Below are 20,506 nucleotides of genomic sequence, written 5' to 3'. Positions count from 1 at the left end.
AAGTGGATCAAGTCAATAATTTATGAATATGTTCCTATTGCCATATTTCAACTTTGATACCGGTTTATGTCTTAATAATTGGAAAGCGTGATAAATACCAAAAATTTTATAATTAGAGTTAATATATTGTAATTGTTTTTAATATAAGTAGTAATATATACACATGTTTAAAACGTTGACTTTAAATAGCAATTTTTATGTTTGGATAATTTGTAAAATAAGGACCACAAAACATATTGATATGGCGGAAACGAAATCAACTAAATAAAAGCTTAAAATATAATAGCAATGCTCGTTAATGGAAAAAAAATAACATGTTTTGTTTTAATAAAACATTAGTTTACATAAAATGGCGTTTTATTTTTGAATATGTAATATATCTAAACTAAATTGAAAAATATAGATTGGATATATTATTTTCTAATGAAGATTTTTGTTATGTCTGAGCTTTTTTATTGCTTACATGCATAACAAACACTTAAAAAACCGGAATATTACTAGCTTTTTATTTTCAATTACGGACTTAATCTCTCTATAAAAAACATAAATTAAATTCGATACTCTGTTTATTCAATGATCTTATTACTCTGTATCAGCAAGCAAGCTACAGTTTATTATTATTTACTGTACAGGTCAAATTCTGCGATCAAGACGTGGTCGACCATTATTATTGTTCCGAAATTTCATATATTCACATTCATCTGGTTTCCCTTCAAAATTCGGACATAGATGGCTCTGCACCTCACATAGATCAAAAACCTGTAAAGCGTACATCTTAACTGGAAGTGACGATTACATCATAAGGGACATAAGAGAAACACATAATCACGAGAATCCGCAATTTCATATATCTCGCGATGGTTCTTATCATCCTATATGAAAGAAATAATACATAAATGTTTATTAAATAAGTGACATGCTAAAATCATTTTTAATTGATTATTTCGTTGACAGATTTTTTGTTAAACATGCCAAAGTAAAACACAGTTTAAACTAAAAAAAAGTATATTTGTTGTACATCTATAGCATAATAAAATATGTTGAAATAATTAATCCATACTTGATGTAAAATAAAATTTTATTGTTTAAAAAAATATTTCTATAAATATAAAAGTAAAAATACAGTCATTGTAATCAAACCATTATTTTGAGCAGTCTTAGTCTTACATACAAGGACTTTCTTAAAATTAAACTAAAAAAAGAAACAAACCTTTTGTTTATAAAAAGAAATGTTATTTATCAGTCAATAATTTTAATTTACATACCTATTTGATTTTTTTATTAATTGACAAATGGGTACTATTAAATATATTTTTTTTTTAGAATCTACCATAAATCAGTCTTTTTTTTTAAATATTTAAAGAGGTAGATTAACATTGTAAATACAGCAATTTAGTTACTTCTTAAAAAAGATAAAATAAAAATTAGATTTGAAAAAACACATTTTGAAAAAGGTGTTTTTCCTATGTCTAAAATTATTTTACCTCTTATCTCGTATTGTATTCTTGTAATTGTGATATTATATGTATATATTCTATTAAACATTTATACAACATTAAATAGCTTTACAACACAGAACTTCAAGTATTAATATTCTTATAAGGCTATTATTATTATTACACTGCATAAGTTACATTAATATTTTAAATAAAAAAAAAAAACAATACAAATCAGATTACCTAATCATCAAGACTTATCTGACAAGCATTTATTAAAGTTTGCAAAAAATGACAAATAATTATAATTTCATAATTATAATCAGTTCTAATTTTAAAAATGTATCAAAATATAGTACTTAGTGTTACTATTAAATATTAGTTAGTAATACCGCATAAGCTTTGATTTCAATATACTTTTCATAAAAATCTTACTCAAAAAATTGTAAGTATATCATTTGTAATAATTACAAAATTGCTTAATACAAAACATTTAGTAAAATATGTACTTACAAGTGTAGTTACAAGCAGCCACTAGAAACCTTTATATAACTGTTGACTACTTAAATATTTCTATAATAAAATCAGTCTGATTATTTAATTTTTTCTTATAAACTAATTAAAAATAAATAAAAAAATATATAATTTTTCTTGAGGTATTATGAGGTAGAAAATTAAAATCAGTCTTTTAAAATGAATTCAGATCAAAAGCAATTCAATATTGTTAAATAAACCAGGCTATTTACACAAAAGTATGAACAATGAGTTATGATAAAACAAACATTACAGTATCATATAGTTTAACCATAAAGTGAAAATACAAGAGAGATTCACTCGGCAAAGTTAAACTATTTTAAATGATCCATCGTTGCGTCTGTAAAATCCAGGTGGTGGATGATTGTGTTTGTTTCTTACCCTGTTCACAACTGTCTTCAGCTGATGAAAAACGGTGGTAACATCAACATAGCATCCAGTTTTTGTACGAGATGTACAATACCATTGTTTTTTTCCATATGCTAGTTTATTTTTTAACCGGAATGCATATCCATTGTGCACCAAGAGCATACTTCCTTTTCTCGTTGCTATAAAGTTCGCTTCTGAAATTAAAATAGCCATTAAATATATGTGTCAAATACTGAAATATAATATTTACATGCATGATGTATAATGGCTTTTAAATAAAACACAAGTAATAGTTTTAACAGTTTATTGTAAATACACATAGAATAATGTTTAATATATACGTTTTTACTTATACAATATTTAATAATTATGCAAATTAAGATATTTTAGTATATGTTTTTAAATTTTGTTTAAATTTACACAAAACATATATAATTGAAAGACGCGTCTTTTAACCTAGGCCTCCACAAATTTAACTCAACTAACATATAACAGAAATTTTAACAAAACAGTAAAACACGCGACGAATTGTTTTTTAATTACTTGGTTTGCTTGTACATTTTTTATATTTTTTGTTACGACAAAGCCAAAACGAAAACACACGCACGCGAATGCCATGACGCAACTGAATTCAGTGCTGCCATGTTATAAGATCATGATGTCTTATAAATAAAAATACAACAAAATACATTTGGATTTTTAATCTTTAAAAATTTAACATATAATGGGTAAATAATTTTACCCTGTATATAATATTATTAATTAATTTTATTAGTTATATGTTAACAATGCAGTGTGACTTATAATAAACGAAACGTATGTTTAATTAAATTGTCAACTTTTACGTCAAACATGTGCAGTTGTTTCTTGTTTCTAAATTGAGATTCGGGAAAATGTTTTTTCTAACTTTATAAAAATTACTCATGTTTCATTTATAGCATAATCATACATTTTAATTTCGTTGTAAATATAATTCCGATTAAAGTTAGAGAACTCGTGCGGAGCCAAATATTTAGTGTTTAGAAAGTTAAACCAACATCTCGTGTATGTGTTTCTCTGTTTTTCTTATAATTTGTAACTTATTTAAATTTTTTGGGTTTAAATGTATCTATATGTCTTTTATAAATGTAATAAATAATATATTAAGGAAAACATTTTTTCCTAATTCATTAAAAATCACAACTTCGCTTACGAAAATCTGATTACCTATTTTTAAGTATTAAAATGCTTATTGTATAGCTATGTTATGTTTAAAAACTATTGTCATGTAAAGAATAATAAGAAGTAATGTAACAAAATATTTGTTTTATTTTCCTTCCTTATAGACAACACAAATTAATTTTAAATAGTCCATTGAACTAAATGAATTATTTTTCAGGTATTTTTATTAACACAAGAGGAAATTCAAAATTATTTATTTACCAGAATCATACATTCAGATTTATGTACAAAAAGGCATATGGAAGCCAGTTATGGTATTGTTGGTATTTCTTCAGTAAATGCTGTCCTGCTAAATTAAGGATAAACAATGCAGGTAAAGTCACAGAGACTATTGGCAAGCACAATCATGATCCACCTACATGCTGGATGACACCAGATGGAAAATCATACAACCTTCCTCCGCTTCCAGAAAAAAATAACCAAAATGAATAAATTGTACTGTTGCCTAATATTAAACCATTGATAAAAAAAATGACTTTTACTGACCACATTTAAGAACAAATTATATATGAGATTTTAGCTGTAAATTAATAAAAATATGCTAGTTAATTATAATTTTATTATGTCATAAATGTTACAAAATGTATTTAAATAGAACATTTATCAAATGTCATTTGAAATTCTAATAATTATGTGAGTAAATGTAATATTTGGAATATGATTAAATAACTGTGTGTTTTATTTTTGTATATTGTATATATAATTTTTTTTTATTTAAATAGTTATCTAAATAACCATTTAAACTATAATAACAAAAGGATCAATTAAAATTTTGTATTATATATACTATGGTTTGATCACATTATGTGATTTTTTATCCTGATTGTTAAAAAAATAAGGAATAAAATAATTCTAAAATATCTTAAAAAAGTATACCAAGATAAAAGAAAATTTTCTACATGTTGTATAACTTATAAATTATTGTTTTTGTTTTCAATTCTTCCAAAGCATTTTATATCCCAAAGTTTACTTATGTTAATTGTATAGATAAAAAACAACCTCATATGAATTGTTTAATATTACTTTTATTTATCCTATTTTTAATACTAATAATTAATATATTTAAGTGCCTTAACCTACATTCAAAACCAAATATATTTTGATAGAAATTCTTAATCCACACGAATGACTATGAAGTTACGGCGCCAGATTAATATAATTTTGTTTAAGAATCAAAATGTTCAAATTAAAAAATCCGTACGACTCGTATTTGTTTTATTTCATAAATACCTTCTAAGAAGTATATTACGCGAAAAATACTCTAATCATGTTGTATTAAAGATCAAAATTGTTTAAGTTTAAATAGTCCTTATAAAATAATAATTTGAGAGCATACAAATTTTATATTATGATTCTTATGACAGAGGACTATAAAGTTGGAATCGAATTGTCGGTTATTGATGTATAAGCTGCTATTATTTCTTAATACACCAGACCAGACAGATCGATTGATTAATAAACTGAGTGCCATTGATATACTTGTTACTCATAGGGACTAATGCCAATTTCAAACAAAATTAAATGTAGTCATCCTCTAGGCGAGGTCTTACACGTTTATTTCTATATAAGGGGATGAACAGATGTGACAGAGATCAAGGCTAAGACCATGGTGCCAATATGGTAACGAACCAAGTTGTGACAACGTATTTTTGATATACTTGAATTAAAATATAGGTATAGGTACAGAGTATATCAAAAATACTTTGTCACATATTACTGTACAGTACACAGTACTGTACATGTAGTACTGGTACCAGTGGTACCTCTTCTCTAGGACAATAATTGAACTTATAAAATCTTATTATAAAAATATTGACTCTAATTTCTAGTAGTTGTTTGTTTGTAAAGATATTTATTAAAAATTAAGCTTATTACGAGTACCTATGCTTAACTCAATAATTTTTCTCAGTTCTTTAAACGGTTGGAAAGGGTGGTGTTCTAAGCGCGTCTGATGCATATTGCTAGCGAGCTAGCGAAGTGGCAGATAATGATTTATTAGGTTTAGGAGTGTTATCAAGTGTCTTATATTCGTTATGAGATAGTATGTCGGTACCTTATGGTACCTTATCGTTTTCCAATGGTTTCGTTATTACTCATGCGTTGGTTTCTGCGTGATACGTGAACAAGCTATCGACACAAAATAAGCTCAAAAATATTTGCATTTTCAATGGAGTTTTATAGAACACAAATTATATAATAAAATTATGCGCGATATACAAAACCTTAATCATTTTGGTAATTCAAATACTGCAAATTATTTGAATTTCTTTTAATTGAGATACATATTTGAAATTAAAAAAAAAAACTAAGTAGTATTTTGCTTTCAATTACATCTTCTTATAAATGTAAGTATTTTTATTCGGTTTTTAAAGTAAGATATATCGTATGTATACGTAAATGTATATATTTACACACAATACAAATATCAAAAAAACTTTCTCTTGAATCACTTTATTAATGAAAACCGCATTAAAATCCGCTGCGTAGATAAAAAGATCTAAGCGGCCAGACGGCGTCAGGCGAGTTTGTTCTATACTCTGTAGAGTATACATACGAAAAAAGATTATGTAATTTAAGCATGTATTTTGCCCAACCCTAGCCATTCTCATATAGCTCTTGCAGCGTGGCCGATAGAGTTCACGACCTTGCAACGTGGAAACCCAGTGCTGTTATTAGGACCGTGGGGTCCTGTGAACCTGTGGAGGCTTAAAATCCATAAGCGCTTCGGACCGAAGATAAGGTGGCAATGCAGCGGAAGGTGCAAATGCAATGCCAAAGCATTCACGATAGAAAATACTCTTATAGAAGTGAAGGGGGATCACGTACATTAATAAAATATAAGTACTTACCTGCTTTGGAATACTAACTGCATGTTTGGTATATTAAATTGTATCAAATATGTTTACCATACATATTTGGTGCAATCCCATTTATTTTATTTAGAATTTACTAAATATTGAATAATCGCGTTGCAGTATTGAATTAAATGTAAAACCACCACTTCGGAAAGTAAAATCTACCGAGAAGAAACATCAAGAATCTCAGTACTCTTATGATTGTAACAAAACTGAAAGGATCTGAGGGTGATCGGAAGTTTACTTATTATATACATGTATGAGCAAAGAAAATAAATCTTAACTTTTTAAAACAACCAATTCGGTTTGCGTGAAAAATAACTACAATAGATTTGCAAACGCTTCAGAGTGACGTCGGCTTACATATAAAATACCTACGTATACGTAGACGCACTCACGCGTTCACACCTGCGTATAATAAGCGTCCGAGTCACAGTTGTTTCTAAATTTTGAATACAGTTTGACTATACCTACCTACTAAAAAACACTTAATGATAAGTCAATCGTATTCCTCATTGATAAGAGAAGAGAAAATAAGGTCCTGATGAAATCCAGATACAATAAAAGCTCTGTGAAAATTACGTTAATGTTTCTATTGGCTTATTTGATTATTTATTATTTTATTATTATTTTTTTTTTGCGTAGGGAAAAAAAAAGAGTTAGTTGAATAAATAAAAAATGAGCTTCCTCAATTGGTAACTCCTCATTGACTCATGACGTTCAATTTAAGACGATCGTTTATAACCAGTTTGACATAGGTACCTACAAATAGTCCTTACAGAACCACTTCGATCTGCTTTCTGGCAATCTTTCTTATTATCAACTATTTTTTGGATAGTTATTTTGCTATATAAGTTTGTCGTGTAGTAGTATTAGTATTCAGTTGTTTTTGGGAAAACAAAGTGTCTTAGAAATATGATAGAGGTTTGATTCGACGACATAGAAAAATGATCATAGCTTAACCATAGAGGATAACACCCCTCTCCCCGACCTGACTTCCGTCTCTTCACGCGGCAATTCTAAATCATACCCGAGTTTTATTATTTAAGGTTATAAGGTTATCGAAAAAAAACAATGAATACTCACTTATATAAATAAAAAAAAATGTAATTTGTACGTAAAATTAAAAATAGCACTGTGGAAAAATGACAAATATACCTACATATAAATTTCATTTTGAAACTAAAGATATTTATTTATCGTTTTTTGAGATTTACATATTTTATGTGAAATATGATCGAAGAGATTAGATATGAAATATTTAAGGCAAGTATTTATATAATAAATAAATAAAACATAATTTATTGATTAACTATTAAAATTGTGAATTCAATTAGAATTTAGATAAGATACTTATGTACTTAGGTAGGTACTACGTAGGTAAGCCACTTGAAAAATGATTGTACTACAACACTGTCTTTATTTTAATTTATTTAACAATAAAATATAAAATGACAAAGAACTTTTTTAATTAACAGTGATTGTGAGTAATTTTATAATGATTTACAACCAAGTCTCATACCATCGTACTAATACTTTGTAATATACATACTTTGTATCCAAGTCACAAGTTACAAAAAAAATATAGGTATCATTAAGATTTTTTGTTTACTTAAATATAAAAAAACGTTCATTTGTATGGCCTTGTCATAATTTAACGCCGTATAATAAATATTCGTGAGCATTGTTATAAAACTAGCTAATACAATTTATTTTATTCTCCGTATTTTTCAATGTGCGCTGGGCTAATTCTAATAACAAATTGTAACTTTATCTGACAACGAACTAATTCGGTTTGGTCGAATTTGGATCGTTATAGAATCGGGAACGTATTTTAACCGTTATGAATTAATAACGTTTTTAAGTGCGACGTACACTAATTAGAATCATTTTAACTGGCAACTGAATCGAGATTAATAAGCTTAATTAAATATAAAATATTTGATGTACCTATATAAGATATTTTTTAATCATTTTATAATAATATATCTAATAAGGACAATTTGATTGATTGTGATTACTTAAACTTAAATAAAAATAATAGTTATTTATCTTATAATTTAATTATCTCTCAGCCTACTAATTAAACAATATTCTAACAAAAACTTTTTCATCTAATGTACTATTTACTGAATGCCTTTGTCTATCGTTAATAATAAAAAAATAATTAAAGCTTAGATACTGGTTTGCAAGTAACATCTTATCAAGTCAAAGTATTATACCGAAACAAATAAATGAAATTTAAATATAAGTCTGTAATTTAGTAAATAAATGCCTCTTTTTAAGTTAATATGACTTATTGCGGGTTACCAAAACCAAAATAACTGCTTCTTTATTTTTGTCCGGGGTAATCTACAAAACGGCTATATATAACAAATGCAAATGATGCTGAATAAGATGTATTTTTTTCATGCGATCGTTTGATATTTATTTCAATAAAATAAGTTCATTATGTTATAACAACCTAAGTTCACGAACATTGTTGTTTGTTATTTAATTGTAATAAATGTTTTGCTTAACTATACAAATTAAAAAAGTTGGCGTCATTCGGGGTGTAATAATGCTATTTGCAAGCTACAAAACCGAAAAGAACCTGATTTTTTTAATTATTTAATGGTATGGTAAGTGGCGTAACCGCAAGTGATTGTCTTATCTAAAATTTTTATGTCTTGTCAAAAAATATCCGAAATGTATTCCGACATTTCGGATATAAAGATAAATCACTAAAAATTAAAAAAAGACAAAAAAAAAATTTTATTCAGTAACTGGTATACTCTTTTATTTAGTCTTAAGATTAATTATTACTGTAAACGCCACACTTACGCCATCTAGTGGAGGTAAACGCTAACAAATATGACCAAGCGTTGTGAATTTTTATTTGAAAGTTTTGAGTATTAAGATGTACGTCTGCTTATTATTTACATTATATTACAATATACATTTATGTATAAGAATATAAATTTATGTATTACGCATATTAAATGTGTGTTTAAAAAAATATTATATGTTGTTCTTCAACCACTAGTGCCATCTACTTTCAAGTTGTAAAATTACAGAATTGGATTACATTAATTCCAGTCTTTTGTGTTGCAATGCTATAATCAATCAAATAAAAAAATTTTAGATGCTACCTTCGGAGTGTCGAAGAGAGGAAAGCGCATAATCCAAATTGGACCTCATACATTTCATATGCAGCGAGCTCAAGGATGTAAAGTTAGATGGTGGTGTCAATATTCACGACGAGGGTGTAGAGCTGCTTTTTATACTCTAGAAGATGAAATAGTTAAATTCATTGGAGGCCATAATCATAGTCAAAATTAAATAATTAAATGTACTTAATTAGTTGGAGCTTAATCTTAAATTACGTTCAGAATATAAAATATACAATACGGGTTGAAACGCTTTTTCGTAAAACTACTATGAGTACTGTGTGATATCCAATTATATTATTTTATTGCTTTAATGATATTAATTATATAATATGAATACATAATTGAGCATTTGGAATATATGTTCATCTTATTTTTATTGAGCTTAATAAACGCAGCAGCAAATGTCATTGTAGTGTCATTCTGATTTCTGACAAGTGTCGTGCGATTAGCATTAATCATTTATTATTTTTCCCCCTTTCTTTAATGTAACAATGTTTTAAAACATTTGAAATGATAATCGCGACAAAGTTTTATTAGTTTCCTAAGTTAAAGATACATATTGTGTAGCACATAAGTTTAATTTCGTTGGATTGTTTAGGTTGTTTTCAATAAAAACATTGTATAAATTGTGGTGTTTTGAAGTTTGAACGATGAAATTTTGATACGTTATTACTGTGTCCATTACTTTTGATTGTGTTCTGAAGTTTTTAAATTTGCAGGCGATGAATTGGTTCAATGTGTTCCGACAAAGAAAGGTCATCATATTTTGTACAAAGGATATACATATGTTTTCAAAAGTAGACTTCAATGTGGAGCTGAACAGTGGTGCTGCTCGTATCGTCAGAAGACGGGCTGTATATCTGTAATAAATATGCAAACTTATGGGGTGGAAGTGGTGAGAGATTTCCATAATCACAAGAAACCAATGTTTTCTGACTAGAATCTTGCTCGTTAAACTGACATTTTAAATAAGATAATCGGTACTGTAACAGCAATAAAGGATGCCACATGACCTTAGATTTCTTGAATATAGCTATTTATTTAGTGGATTGAATTGCAATAACCTGTAATTAAATTTTATTGAGTAGTAAATAAACCAAATTTAACGACACCAGTGATGTAACAAAGATGTGAATCTCAGAATGTTTTATTTAAGTATTTATTAATTTATTGTATTTTTAATTTTATATTAAAATGTTATGCAATTTTAAGTTTTTCATTTTAATATTTAAGCCCTAAATTTTTAAAATGGTTGTTTTAAATTAAGGATGTAATGTATATAACATTGTAAATAAAATATATACATTCTAAATAAAATATGTCTATAATAATAAAAAACATGAACCCTGTTATTTTAAAGTAAATAGTTTTTAGAGTAAATAAATATATTTTTATATGTATTAATATTTTATAATTATATTTTCTGAAGGATAAAAAGATTATTATTCTTTATGACAGAATTTTCACAGAAAAGTTTGCAGCTTTTGACAATAGAGCTGCATAAAGAGGGTTTTGAGGAAATTGAAATACTCGAAGACACACCAGAACCTGATAATTCTAATCTACTGCTAATTAAGGATGAACAAAGTGACAGTCCTTACGGTAATATTTTTTTTGTAATATGTTATAAAACAATATTTGAAACTCTTGAAATTATGAATTTTATTATATTGATTATTTAGTATTCCAATTTTTTTTTTTTATTTGAAACAATGATATGTACAATCACATACATTGGTCCCCATTCTGTTGCTGTAAACCTTAAAAATTAAAAAATTGTGAATGGACAGAATGAGGAAAGAATGAAGGAAGAATATTTAATTTTTTGACCCCATACTTATAGGTAGCAATTTTCTGTCAAATTAGATTTCTTTTGTTCTGTGGCAATATAATTAATTTGTAACATTCAAATATTCTAATAATATTAAACTAAATTGTGTCATTAATGTTATATCTAAGTATAAATTTTATTTATGTTGCACTTATAAATTACAGAAAAAAAAAGAAAACTAACTTGGGTTTGGAATTACTTCTATGAGATAAGTGATAGAGTTTACATTTGTAAAATCTGTAACTTAGAAATAACCCTAAATCAACTTAATTGTCAAGTTCTGAACAAACATATAAAAGGAAATCATTCTGCAATACATAAGTTTGAAGTAAGGAAGAAGAAAATTATTGCTGAGTTAAAAAATATTAAACATGGTAGCGCCCTTGCTAACTCTCCGAGTACATCTAGTATAGATTTAGCTAATCATGAATTGAACTGGAAAAAAATTGTAGAAGAGGAAAGAATGAATTACAAAAATGTTAATATTAGCAAGCCAATTGGCGCAATTGGTACATTAAACACAAGTTTTGATAAACATATGGAATGTACCACTGATTTTACTAGATTAGGTAAGTTGGTGCAGGTAGTCTGCTAGTAACTTTTTGCTTTAATTCTATCAAGTTGATAGTCTAATAATCATAATTTTTAACAATGCATTAGACCTCTGCGGCGAAGAAATTTGTCATTGCTTTATTTTATTTGCATGTAATCTTTCATGACCAGCTTAAAGCTGGAAAATTATCGACATAGTATTTAACAATCAAGTATTAACCGCAGGTTTGAATCTCACTTGGAAATTATATTTGTGATTTACAAATTTAACTAACTCATATCCAAGGCATTATTTAAAATATATTTTAGCAGTACAATGTTTGCAATTAATTATTGTTCCAGTTGATTTTTGGCGGATCGATTTTAAATTTAAACTATGAACTATGTCAAATGTTTACCAATTCTGTGATTTTAAAATAAACTAACATATTTTATTTATAGATGCTGCCTTCGTTATTTCGAAAAGGGGGAATCTTGTGATCAAATTAGGTCCTTACACATTTTACAGACAGAAGCAGGCTAAGAGGAGGGTGAGATGGTTCTGTAAGAACGCACAGAAAGGCTGTAAGGCTGTTCTCTTCACAATAGATGATAGAATAGTTAAAATTTTCGGTAAACACAATCATTGTCCTTGTAAAAACAACGATAATGAAAATAGTGATTAAAGTATTTGTATTTATTGCGGATTTTGTACATACTGGAGCATTATTACTTTCACATATGTTACTTATATAATGATAAATAATATAAGAGTAAAGACACTTTTATCAGTGGGTAGAATTTTAGGCTACCATAGATCCAAAGGTTACTCTATCAAAAGAGTCATATTTAAGATGTGATTTTAATGCTCTATGGTTTATGTCTCTTCTATAGTCTATGGAGTCACTTATTATCATTAGGTGGCTCAATTACTAGTCGGCATACTATATTTCGTTGACCTTGTTTGAGGTCAACTAAACATTTATTTTTTTAAGTTCAAGTTTATTTCAAAAACATGCTTATTTTATATGATAAAATAGTCTAACATAATATAATGATTGAATAATGTGAAAATATTTAGCATACACAGCTATGTGTCTCAGTATTACATACATTATATATTTTTTGTGAAGTTCATAGTGACCATAGGTTTCGTTTTGAGTAGGACATGTCGCTTTGATACCAAATGAACTTAAAAATACTCCAAAATGTCCAGTTAGTCAAAATGTCAAAGTCCCTAGATCCATTTTGTTCATTGATACAAAAGCAAAAAAAATAATAATTAAAATATTTATTTTTCTAAAATTATTTACTTAGATTTATAATATAATTGCAAGTTTTTAACTTAAAAAATCGTAGACCCTTGATTTAAAATGCTAGATGTTTCAGGGTATTTTAGGTTAAAATATCATATACTTGTAAATGATTAAATTATTACATAATTGATATTGTTAAATATTGAAATGATAATGAATGAATGTTAATATTGAAAGTGTGTTATTTATTGTGATAAAAATAACACCATGGCTTGTTTTTTTTTTATTAGGTAAAGTACTAACAGTATTAAAACTTTAAAATTACAGGATATTATTTTTAGTTAAAGGTCAGGTAGGATTTAAAAAAATATAATATAAAGGTCAGGAACTCTGTGGTACCAGACATGAACTACAACCAATATGATTGCATTGGAACTAATTCCCTTAACTCTTTGGAATAAGGTAAATTAGAAATCAACACTACCAGAGTCTTAATTCCACAGTTAATAAATAAACAGTGGAATGCAGATTATATTAAGGCTTCCTTTATAATTGTATCGTCATTTATATTATTAAAAAAAATGCGAACAATAAATCTTGTTTTATTTTTATGTAGTTTTATAACTAATATATATTTACTTATACTAAATAAAAAAAACAATTTATTTTATAAGTAAAATGTTATGTTTAGAAATAAGGTCTTTTTTTTCACAACTAAATAATTTTAACATTAAATTTTATTAATTTCAGAACAGATACCAGAATGGCTGCCTATATATTTTGTAAAAAACACTGAAAAGGAGTACAGGTGTAATTTATGCGAAGCTCTCATTGCAACAGATGAAAAATCACTAGAACTATTGGAGCATATAAAGAGTATTCATAAAGAAATACACGATCTTCACAAAGGCAACCCGGAGTCAACGGTTGGTTTTCAAATTGAATTTCTACAATTTAGTATGTTAAAAGATGATAAAACTCAGCCTGTGATACTAGAAGAGGTCTGTGAGGAGGCAACGGATGAAATTGTCAAAACCGAGAAGACGGATAAGGATCAATTAGGGATGCAGTATGTCCTCGTGCCGAGGAAGAAAAAAATGAAACGGACTTATGGTAAGAGTTATTTAATGTAGTTACTTTAAATATCATATTACATGGTTAATTATGTCTGTTCATGTCACAAGTAATTTAAAAAAAACGGATAATTTTTTATTTTTTTTCAGAATTCAGTCGAAAACGTAGCTGGGTGTGGAAATATTTTGAACGCTTAACCAGCATTATTTATCGTTGCAATCTTTGTAATGTAGTGTTATCTATAAAGGGTTGCAACACCAACAACATGAATAGACACGTCAGAACAAGGCACCCCGGTATATACAAGTCTGAAGTGGAAAAGAAGAAGGACTTGACCGACATCGATCAGCTCGACGTGAGCTGGAAGAAAGACGAAGAGAGTGATAAGGATCTTGATGAATCTCTTGGCGAGTCTAATGGTACGTATCCAATTTAATAGTTTGGAATTAATCAGACAGATTTAAACAACCCAGTCGTAATGGTTACGGTGTCACTTTCTTTTACTGGTCAATATAATTTGATTCCACTTTTAAGTGCGGAAATACGAAAACTATACGATATATTTTAGATATATCATCTTTGTTTATTAAAAGTTGATATCCTTTATATATAATAGTTATTCCAATAAAAGAGGGAGTAATGATAAACAAAACTCAGATTTACATATTTCAGAGGATTTGCTTTTTTACTGTCGTGGTTGGAATCGCTCATAAATAATAAACTTGAATTGCTCATTTTTCTGAACATAAATGACCAAGTCAAAATGGCGCACCACCTTCTCCTCATTTGTCGTAATTGACGAGATTTCTTGATATCCATAAAATAAATGTGAAAATACGAATAAAAAATATAAAGTTTTCAATAAATTTTCTATATTGATTAACACTTTAACATATTGTATAACTTCTTTCACAGATATGATAAAGCAGCGACGCAGCTGGATATGGTCGTACTTCCGACGGGTTTCCAACACGCTGGCGCAGTGCAAGCTCTGCAACCGGAACATCTGTCACGGCGGCAACGCCACCGGCAACATGAACCGACATCTCAAGATGATCCACAATAAGACTGCTGGTACGTAACCAATTAATATTTAAACTTCCATCCAATTGATCAAGTCTAAAATCAATTACTTTCCAAAAAGATACATGGGATTAAATATGTCAAATCAAATTAAATCGATTTTATTCAAGTAAACTTCACAATGAAGCGTTTTTGAATCGTCAATATTTAAAAACTAGCACCGTCTCGGAAAGCAGCTTCCAGCGAGAATAAACGGCAAGAAACTCGCATTGTTGCTCTTTTCAAAATAACAGCTTTACAATGCTGTTTTTCACAATAGTTAGTAGAATAATAAGATTTCTTTATTAAATTAGTCTTAATAAACTTTTTAAATTTTGTAAATGGTAAACTGATTATATTTTGTATATGTCATCTCCCCTACTCACTCGCACACTCACTGTCTCTCGCTCGCACACTGTCTCTATCTATACTCAAACCTGATATTGATAGCGTCAATATGACCAATGTTAGCCATGTTTATTAGGCCCCGCCCTAATGTCAAAACTCAATGGAATAAACGCTTAAGATCTCACGTGATCAAACTCACTCAGGTGTTTAAGATTATTTTTATGCGCTCATTTATAATCTTTGTAGTGTTATTTTTAGAAGATTTTAATATTGCCTTACGATTTTTTAAATACTCACCAAAATAAAACCTCATATATATCTACTTACATTATAAATGCGAAAGTATCTCTGTCTGCCTGTCAGTTACGTGTTCACGGTTAAGTCATTGAACCGAATGTAATGAAATTTAGTATGAACCAAGTTTGAACTTCTAGGAAGATCATAGAAAACCTAAAAACATACCCATACATAAATGGCGAGCGAAGTCAAGCGAGACAACTAGTTGACTATAAGTAAAACGGTATAACGTACCGCTGTACTTAATCGTTGTTATTGAAGTTGAAAATGAAAATTCTTAACAATTATTATATATGTATTTCTAAAACAATAAACCAATCTGAAGTTGAGTGATTACGAAGGCATTGTTTTCAGATGACAATAACTGGGTTTGGAAAGTATTCGAGAACGCCGAAGACGACTTCTTCTCGTGTAAGATATGTCAATACAAATGTATGAAATTCGACGACGTCGAAAAAAGTATTAAATGCATTTTACTTCATCTTAAAAACGAACATGGCGTGGTTTCCGGCGACCAGATCATCACGGGCACGGAGTATGAGGTGGAAAATGCTGAATGATGATTATATAAATTTAAACTTTAATTTGAAGGCGGTAAGGTTTTATATATTTTGTTTAGATTAAACGCTATCGTACCTTTTTCAATGTCTCTTCGGTTGTGTGTATCAGTTGGGCCGTGGCTCGAGCTGACTGGGAGACCCCGACATTTCGCTTTTATTATCATTTTGACTGTTGCTGCGGATATTGATGCTGCGGACACACTACACTAATACAATCGAAGCAAAATGTGTCGGAAATAAAAAAAAAAATGTATGATCGCAATTATATAACTGAATGAAATATAAAACGGCGAGGTATTTTCTCGGTTGAAACTTGAAACATTATTTAAGTTGTTTTATTTTAAATATATTTAAAGTATAGTTTTATATAATTATAACATAAGATCAAATGTAAACATCTTTATTCTATGTGCAATAAAGAGGTGATTTTTAGTGTTCATATCTAATAAATTCGGTGCACATAGTTATTGTAATATAATGGGTTATTGGAGGAGAATTTTTGAAAATAAAAACTATTTTAAGTTTGACTAGTTTTATTTTTACAAACATCGAATTACACAGATAATATACGAATATAATATAATATAATTTGGCAATATCGTTGATCACTACTTACTCGTAACACAACCGCTGGGAGACGTATGAAGTGTCCGTGGAGGTAGACAGGTTGTAGACAATTTACCACTAACATTACGTTAATAATAATACAATACTTAATACAGACGATCCCCTTACCATCGGCCTTACTATAAAACTATTTAGTGTTCTTCAAATATTTATTCTGTGCATGTGACGTGTAAATATTTGACATATATATATTTTTTTTTTCATATAATTTGTTTCGTAAGGTATAGTTTTATATGTATGGCGACGATATGTAAACTCTTTGTTGTGACATTATGGTAACATTTTTTTTTAAATATTATATGTAAGTTTTTTACATCAGGTATAAACGAGTCGGACTATCAAACGTGGTTTCAGACTTTGTAAGTATGTGACTTGTTATTTCGGCATCGCCATGTTGGGATTGGTGGTCGTTGTGTTGTGGGGCGAATTGATTTGTGTAATGATTAAAAAACACAAATGTAACGATGGTTTTTTCGAATAAACTAATAGTATTATGTTAATTTCTTTCATTGTTGTTACAGAGCAATACATTTAAATACCCCATTTGAAAAATTTCGCATACATGCTCAATACTTATTAATCTTCTGTCGTATAAATAATAAAGTATATTTTATAGAAATATATATTTAAAAAAAGAACAAAATATTTATTGCATATTTCAAAAACCGCGAGACGTTTTAGGTTTTTTTATATTAGAATATAATATTAACTGTTGATATTTCCTCAGCCGAAATTATAACAATGGTGAACGGAAAAAAAGTGATGCTGCTGGACGGTTTCACATATTACCGAAAAAACAAATGCGGGAAATTATTCAAGTGGGCGTGCACGATGTCCGCGACTTGTAAGGCTAATGTTAAAGTCGACGAGAACCAGATCATAAGGGACGGCAACTTGCAACACTCACACGAGAAAAAGAGTCTCATGAAGGTATCTTCGGGACGATACATACGATTGTAACCGTCAGGTAAATTTAAATAAGATTATTTTTTGTATATTTTTTGAATTAACTTAGACCTTAATATATCTGACTTAAGTTAAGTATTGAAGTACAAAAGGTCGTAAATGATAAATGATTACAGATAACTTTAAATAGACATTGCAATGCCTGCTTGAGATTTATTAGTAATTTGTATTAAGTTAAAAATATAAGTGGTCATACTTTAATCTAATTTTGTGGTGCAAGAAAGGAGGAGGGAATACTCGGTGGTAGGGCTTTGTGCAAGTCCCTCTGGGTAGTTACCACTCACTCATCAGATATTCTACCGCCAAGGGTGAGTGGGCAGTGTAACAACAATGTGTGCACAAGGGACATAACATCTTAGTTCCCAAGGTCGGTGGCGCATTGGTGATGTAAGGAATTGTTAATATTTCTTACAGCGCCATTGTCTATAGGCGGTGGTGACCATCGTCCACCAACTTATGCCATAAAAATAAAGAATTAGTAGAAGACTCACATGGGCCCATAGTGCGTTACCGATGTAACAATATGGTAACGATATACGTATTTATTTATTCCAACTGTTTTCCCCTTCTAAATATGAAGTTAAAGTATGCGACCATTTTGGGGGTGATGACAATACTATAAAAATATAAAATACTAATGCGATGACTACTCCAGGTGTATTTGTATTGATGGCGAATATGAAGCAGCGTTTCTACTACAAAGGTCAGTTGTACTACAACAAGAACAAAAGTCTCCGATGGGATTGCACCTCGTACCCCAAGTGTAAAGCCTACGTCGTGCTCGACGACAGCACGGTTATCCGGGAGAATTCGTGTCACCAACACGGACAGAGGGTTCTCTTCAAATCCGAAAACGGTACGTACAGAGTGAATAAAGCACGCTCCACGGGATACTTTGGTTTATTTATATGAAACTACATGTAAAATAGTTAATTATTTCGAATATTTTGATATCGTGGAATGTTATGTTAAAATGTATTTTTTTTTTCGTGTCGATCGTATTCTTTTTTTTAATCTGTTGTAACTTAAAAGTCCTATTTTTAGCAAACGAATAGATTTGAGTCACATGCTTACAATATCATTTTAGTATTTTTGGATACAATATATGTCCGAGATATGTTTGATAAAATCTGTACTATATGTAATTATATATTAACTACTTACGTATCTACCTCTTTCATTTAATTACAAGTCTATTCTAATTTAAAAATAAATATGATGCATTAACATATACATTTACCTAACACCTATTACATACATATAATATTTTATACATAACTTGAAAAATAATAAAACCGCTTGTCGGAACAAGCACACCCTGTATTTGATCCTACTACTGTAACCGATAATTCATTGTCAAATTATAAAATAATAATATTACAGGCTGACCGAAAAACATTGTCCAAAGAAATCCCATATTTAATATAAGCATTCCTTATATACCATATTTACTTATATCTGACGTCTATAAAATGATATGGGAGTTAATATAACTCCAGGGACAACACATTTGAGATATTTTTCTTTTAAAAGTACAATCTTACCTTGAACTTACGCAGTAATAAATAGAAAAATATTTTCATCAATAAATATTCGATATTTTAGCTGCTATTATGTATCTGATAAATTAAAATTTCTGTGTATATCGGAGAGTATTATGAAATTCGTTTTAGTTTTTGTCTAAGATTAAAAAAATTGTAGCAAATAAATTCTTAATCATACAGCCAAACGTAGAAATCTACATGCACTAAAATTTGGCATTTTATTATTTGGCAAAACATTTAGTAAATACATACTCAACAATTTTATATACCACATATATACGTACATACATATATAGTAAAACTTTCACCCAATGTTGGACATTATTTTATAAGTGAGAATTAATATGTCAATCTTATTCAATTTAAAACAGACATTCACAGATATATATATCATTAAAACAATTCATATATTGTACCTTCACAAAAAAATGATTTAGTGTATTTAAGTTCAACTAATGATTTTAAAAAACCCTGCCATCATTTTCTTTATTGATATAATATTAGTAAAATATTCACATGTTATCTTTATAATGGTATATTTCAACGGAAGCAGGAGCAAGTATAAACGAATCTTAGATTTACATATCGTATTCGCTGATAGTTCTGCTGTGATGTGCACGTCAAATAGTTCTTGATTAGTATATCTTAATGTATAAAATACTATTCCATTTAATTTTACTTCTAAAATTTCGGTTAGTCACCGACATTCAATGTGTTCCCCTCCTCTTATAACCTGGGCGCCTTCAAACGAGGCGTGAAGAGGCATCTTGCGGTCCGACATGGCGAGGGTGACTAGTGCAGCTCATCCTTGCTGACTGTACTAGTCGTCTTCGCGTTAGGACT

General features: G+C 28.8%; 1 protein-coding gene across 3 annotated transcripts in view; it reads left to right on the top strand.

Annotated features, from left to right (window-relative positions):
- LOC125067160 (modifier of mdg4) overlaps positions 1 to 20,506 on the top strand; it is a 335,555-nt gene that overhangs the window by 312,937 nt on the left and 2,112 nt on the right. Inside the window, exons 5-8 of one of the 3 annotated variants that reach the window (XM_047675552.1) lie at positions 13,936 to 14,298; positions 14,409 to 14,678; positions 15,175 to 15,333; positions 16,321 to 16,565. In XM_047675552.1, the coding sequence (XP_047531508.1) occupies positions 13,936 to 14,298; positions 14,409 to 14,678; positions 15,175 to 15,333; positions 16,321 to 16,526 (998 nt within the window). In that variant the 3' untranslated portion in view covers positions 16,527 to 16,565. Of the gene's footprint in view, positions 1 to 11,025; positions 11,170 to 11,562; positions 11,968 to 12,391; positions 12,631 to 13,935; positions 14,299 to 14,408; positions 14,679 to 15,174; positions 15,334 to 16,320; positions 16,566 to 18,774; positions 18,976 to 20,506 lie in introns of those variants that run through there. The other 2 variants (XM_047675553.1, XM_047675560.1) reach the window with 2 other exon arrangements.

Source organism: Vanessa atalanta, chromosome 11, assembly GCF_905147765.1.
Source record: "Vanessa atalanta chromosome 11, ilVanAtal1.2, whole genome shotgun sequence".
Lineage (NCBI taxonomy): Eukaryota > Metazoa > Arthropoda > Insecta > Lepidoptera > Nymphalidae > Vanessa > Vanessa atalanta.
This window is presented reverse-complemented; position numbering and strand designations above follow the sequence as displayed.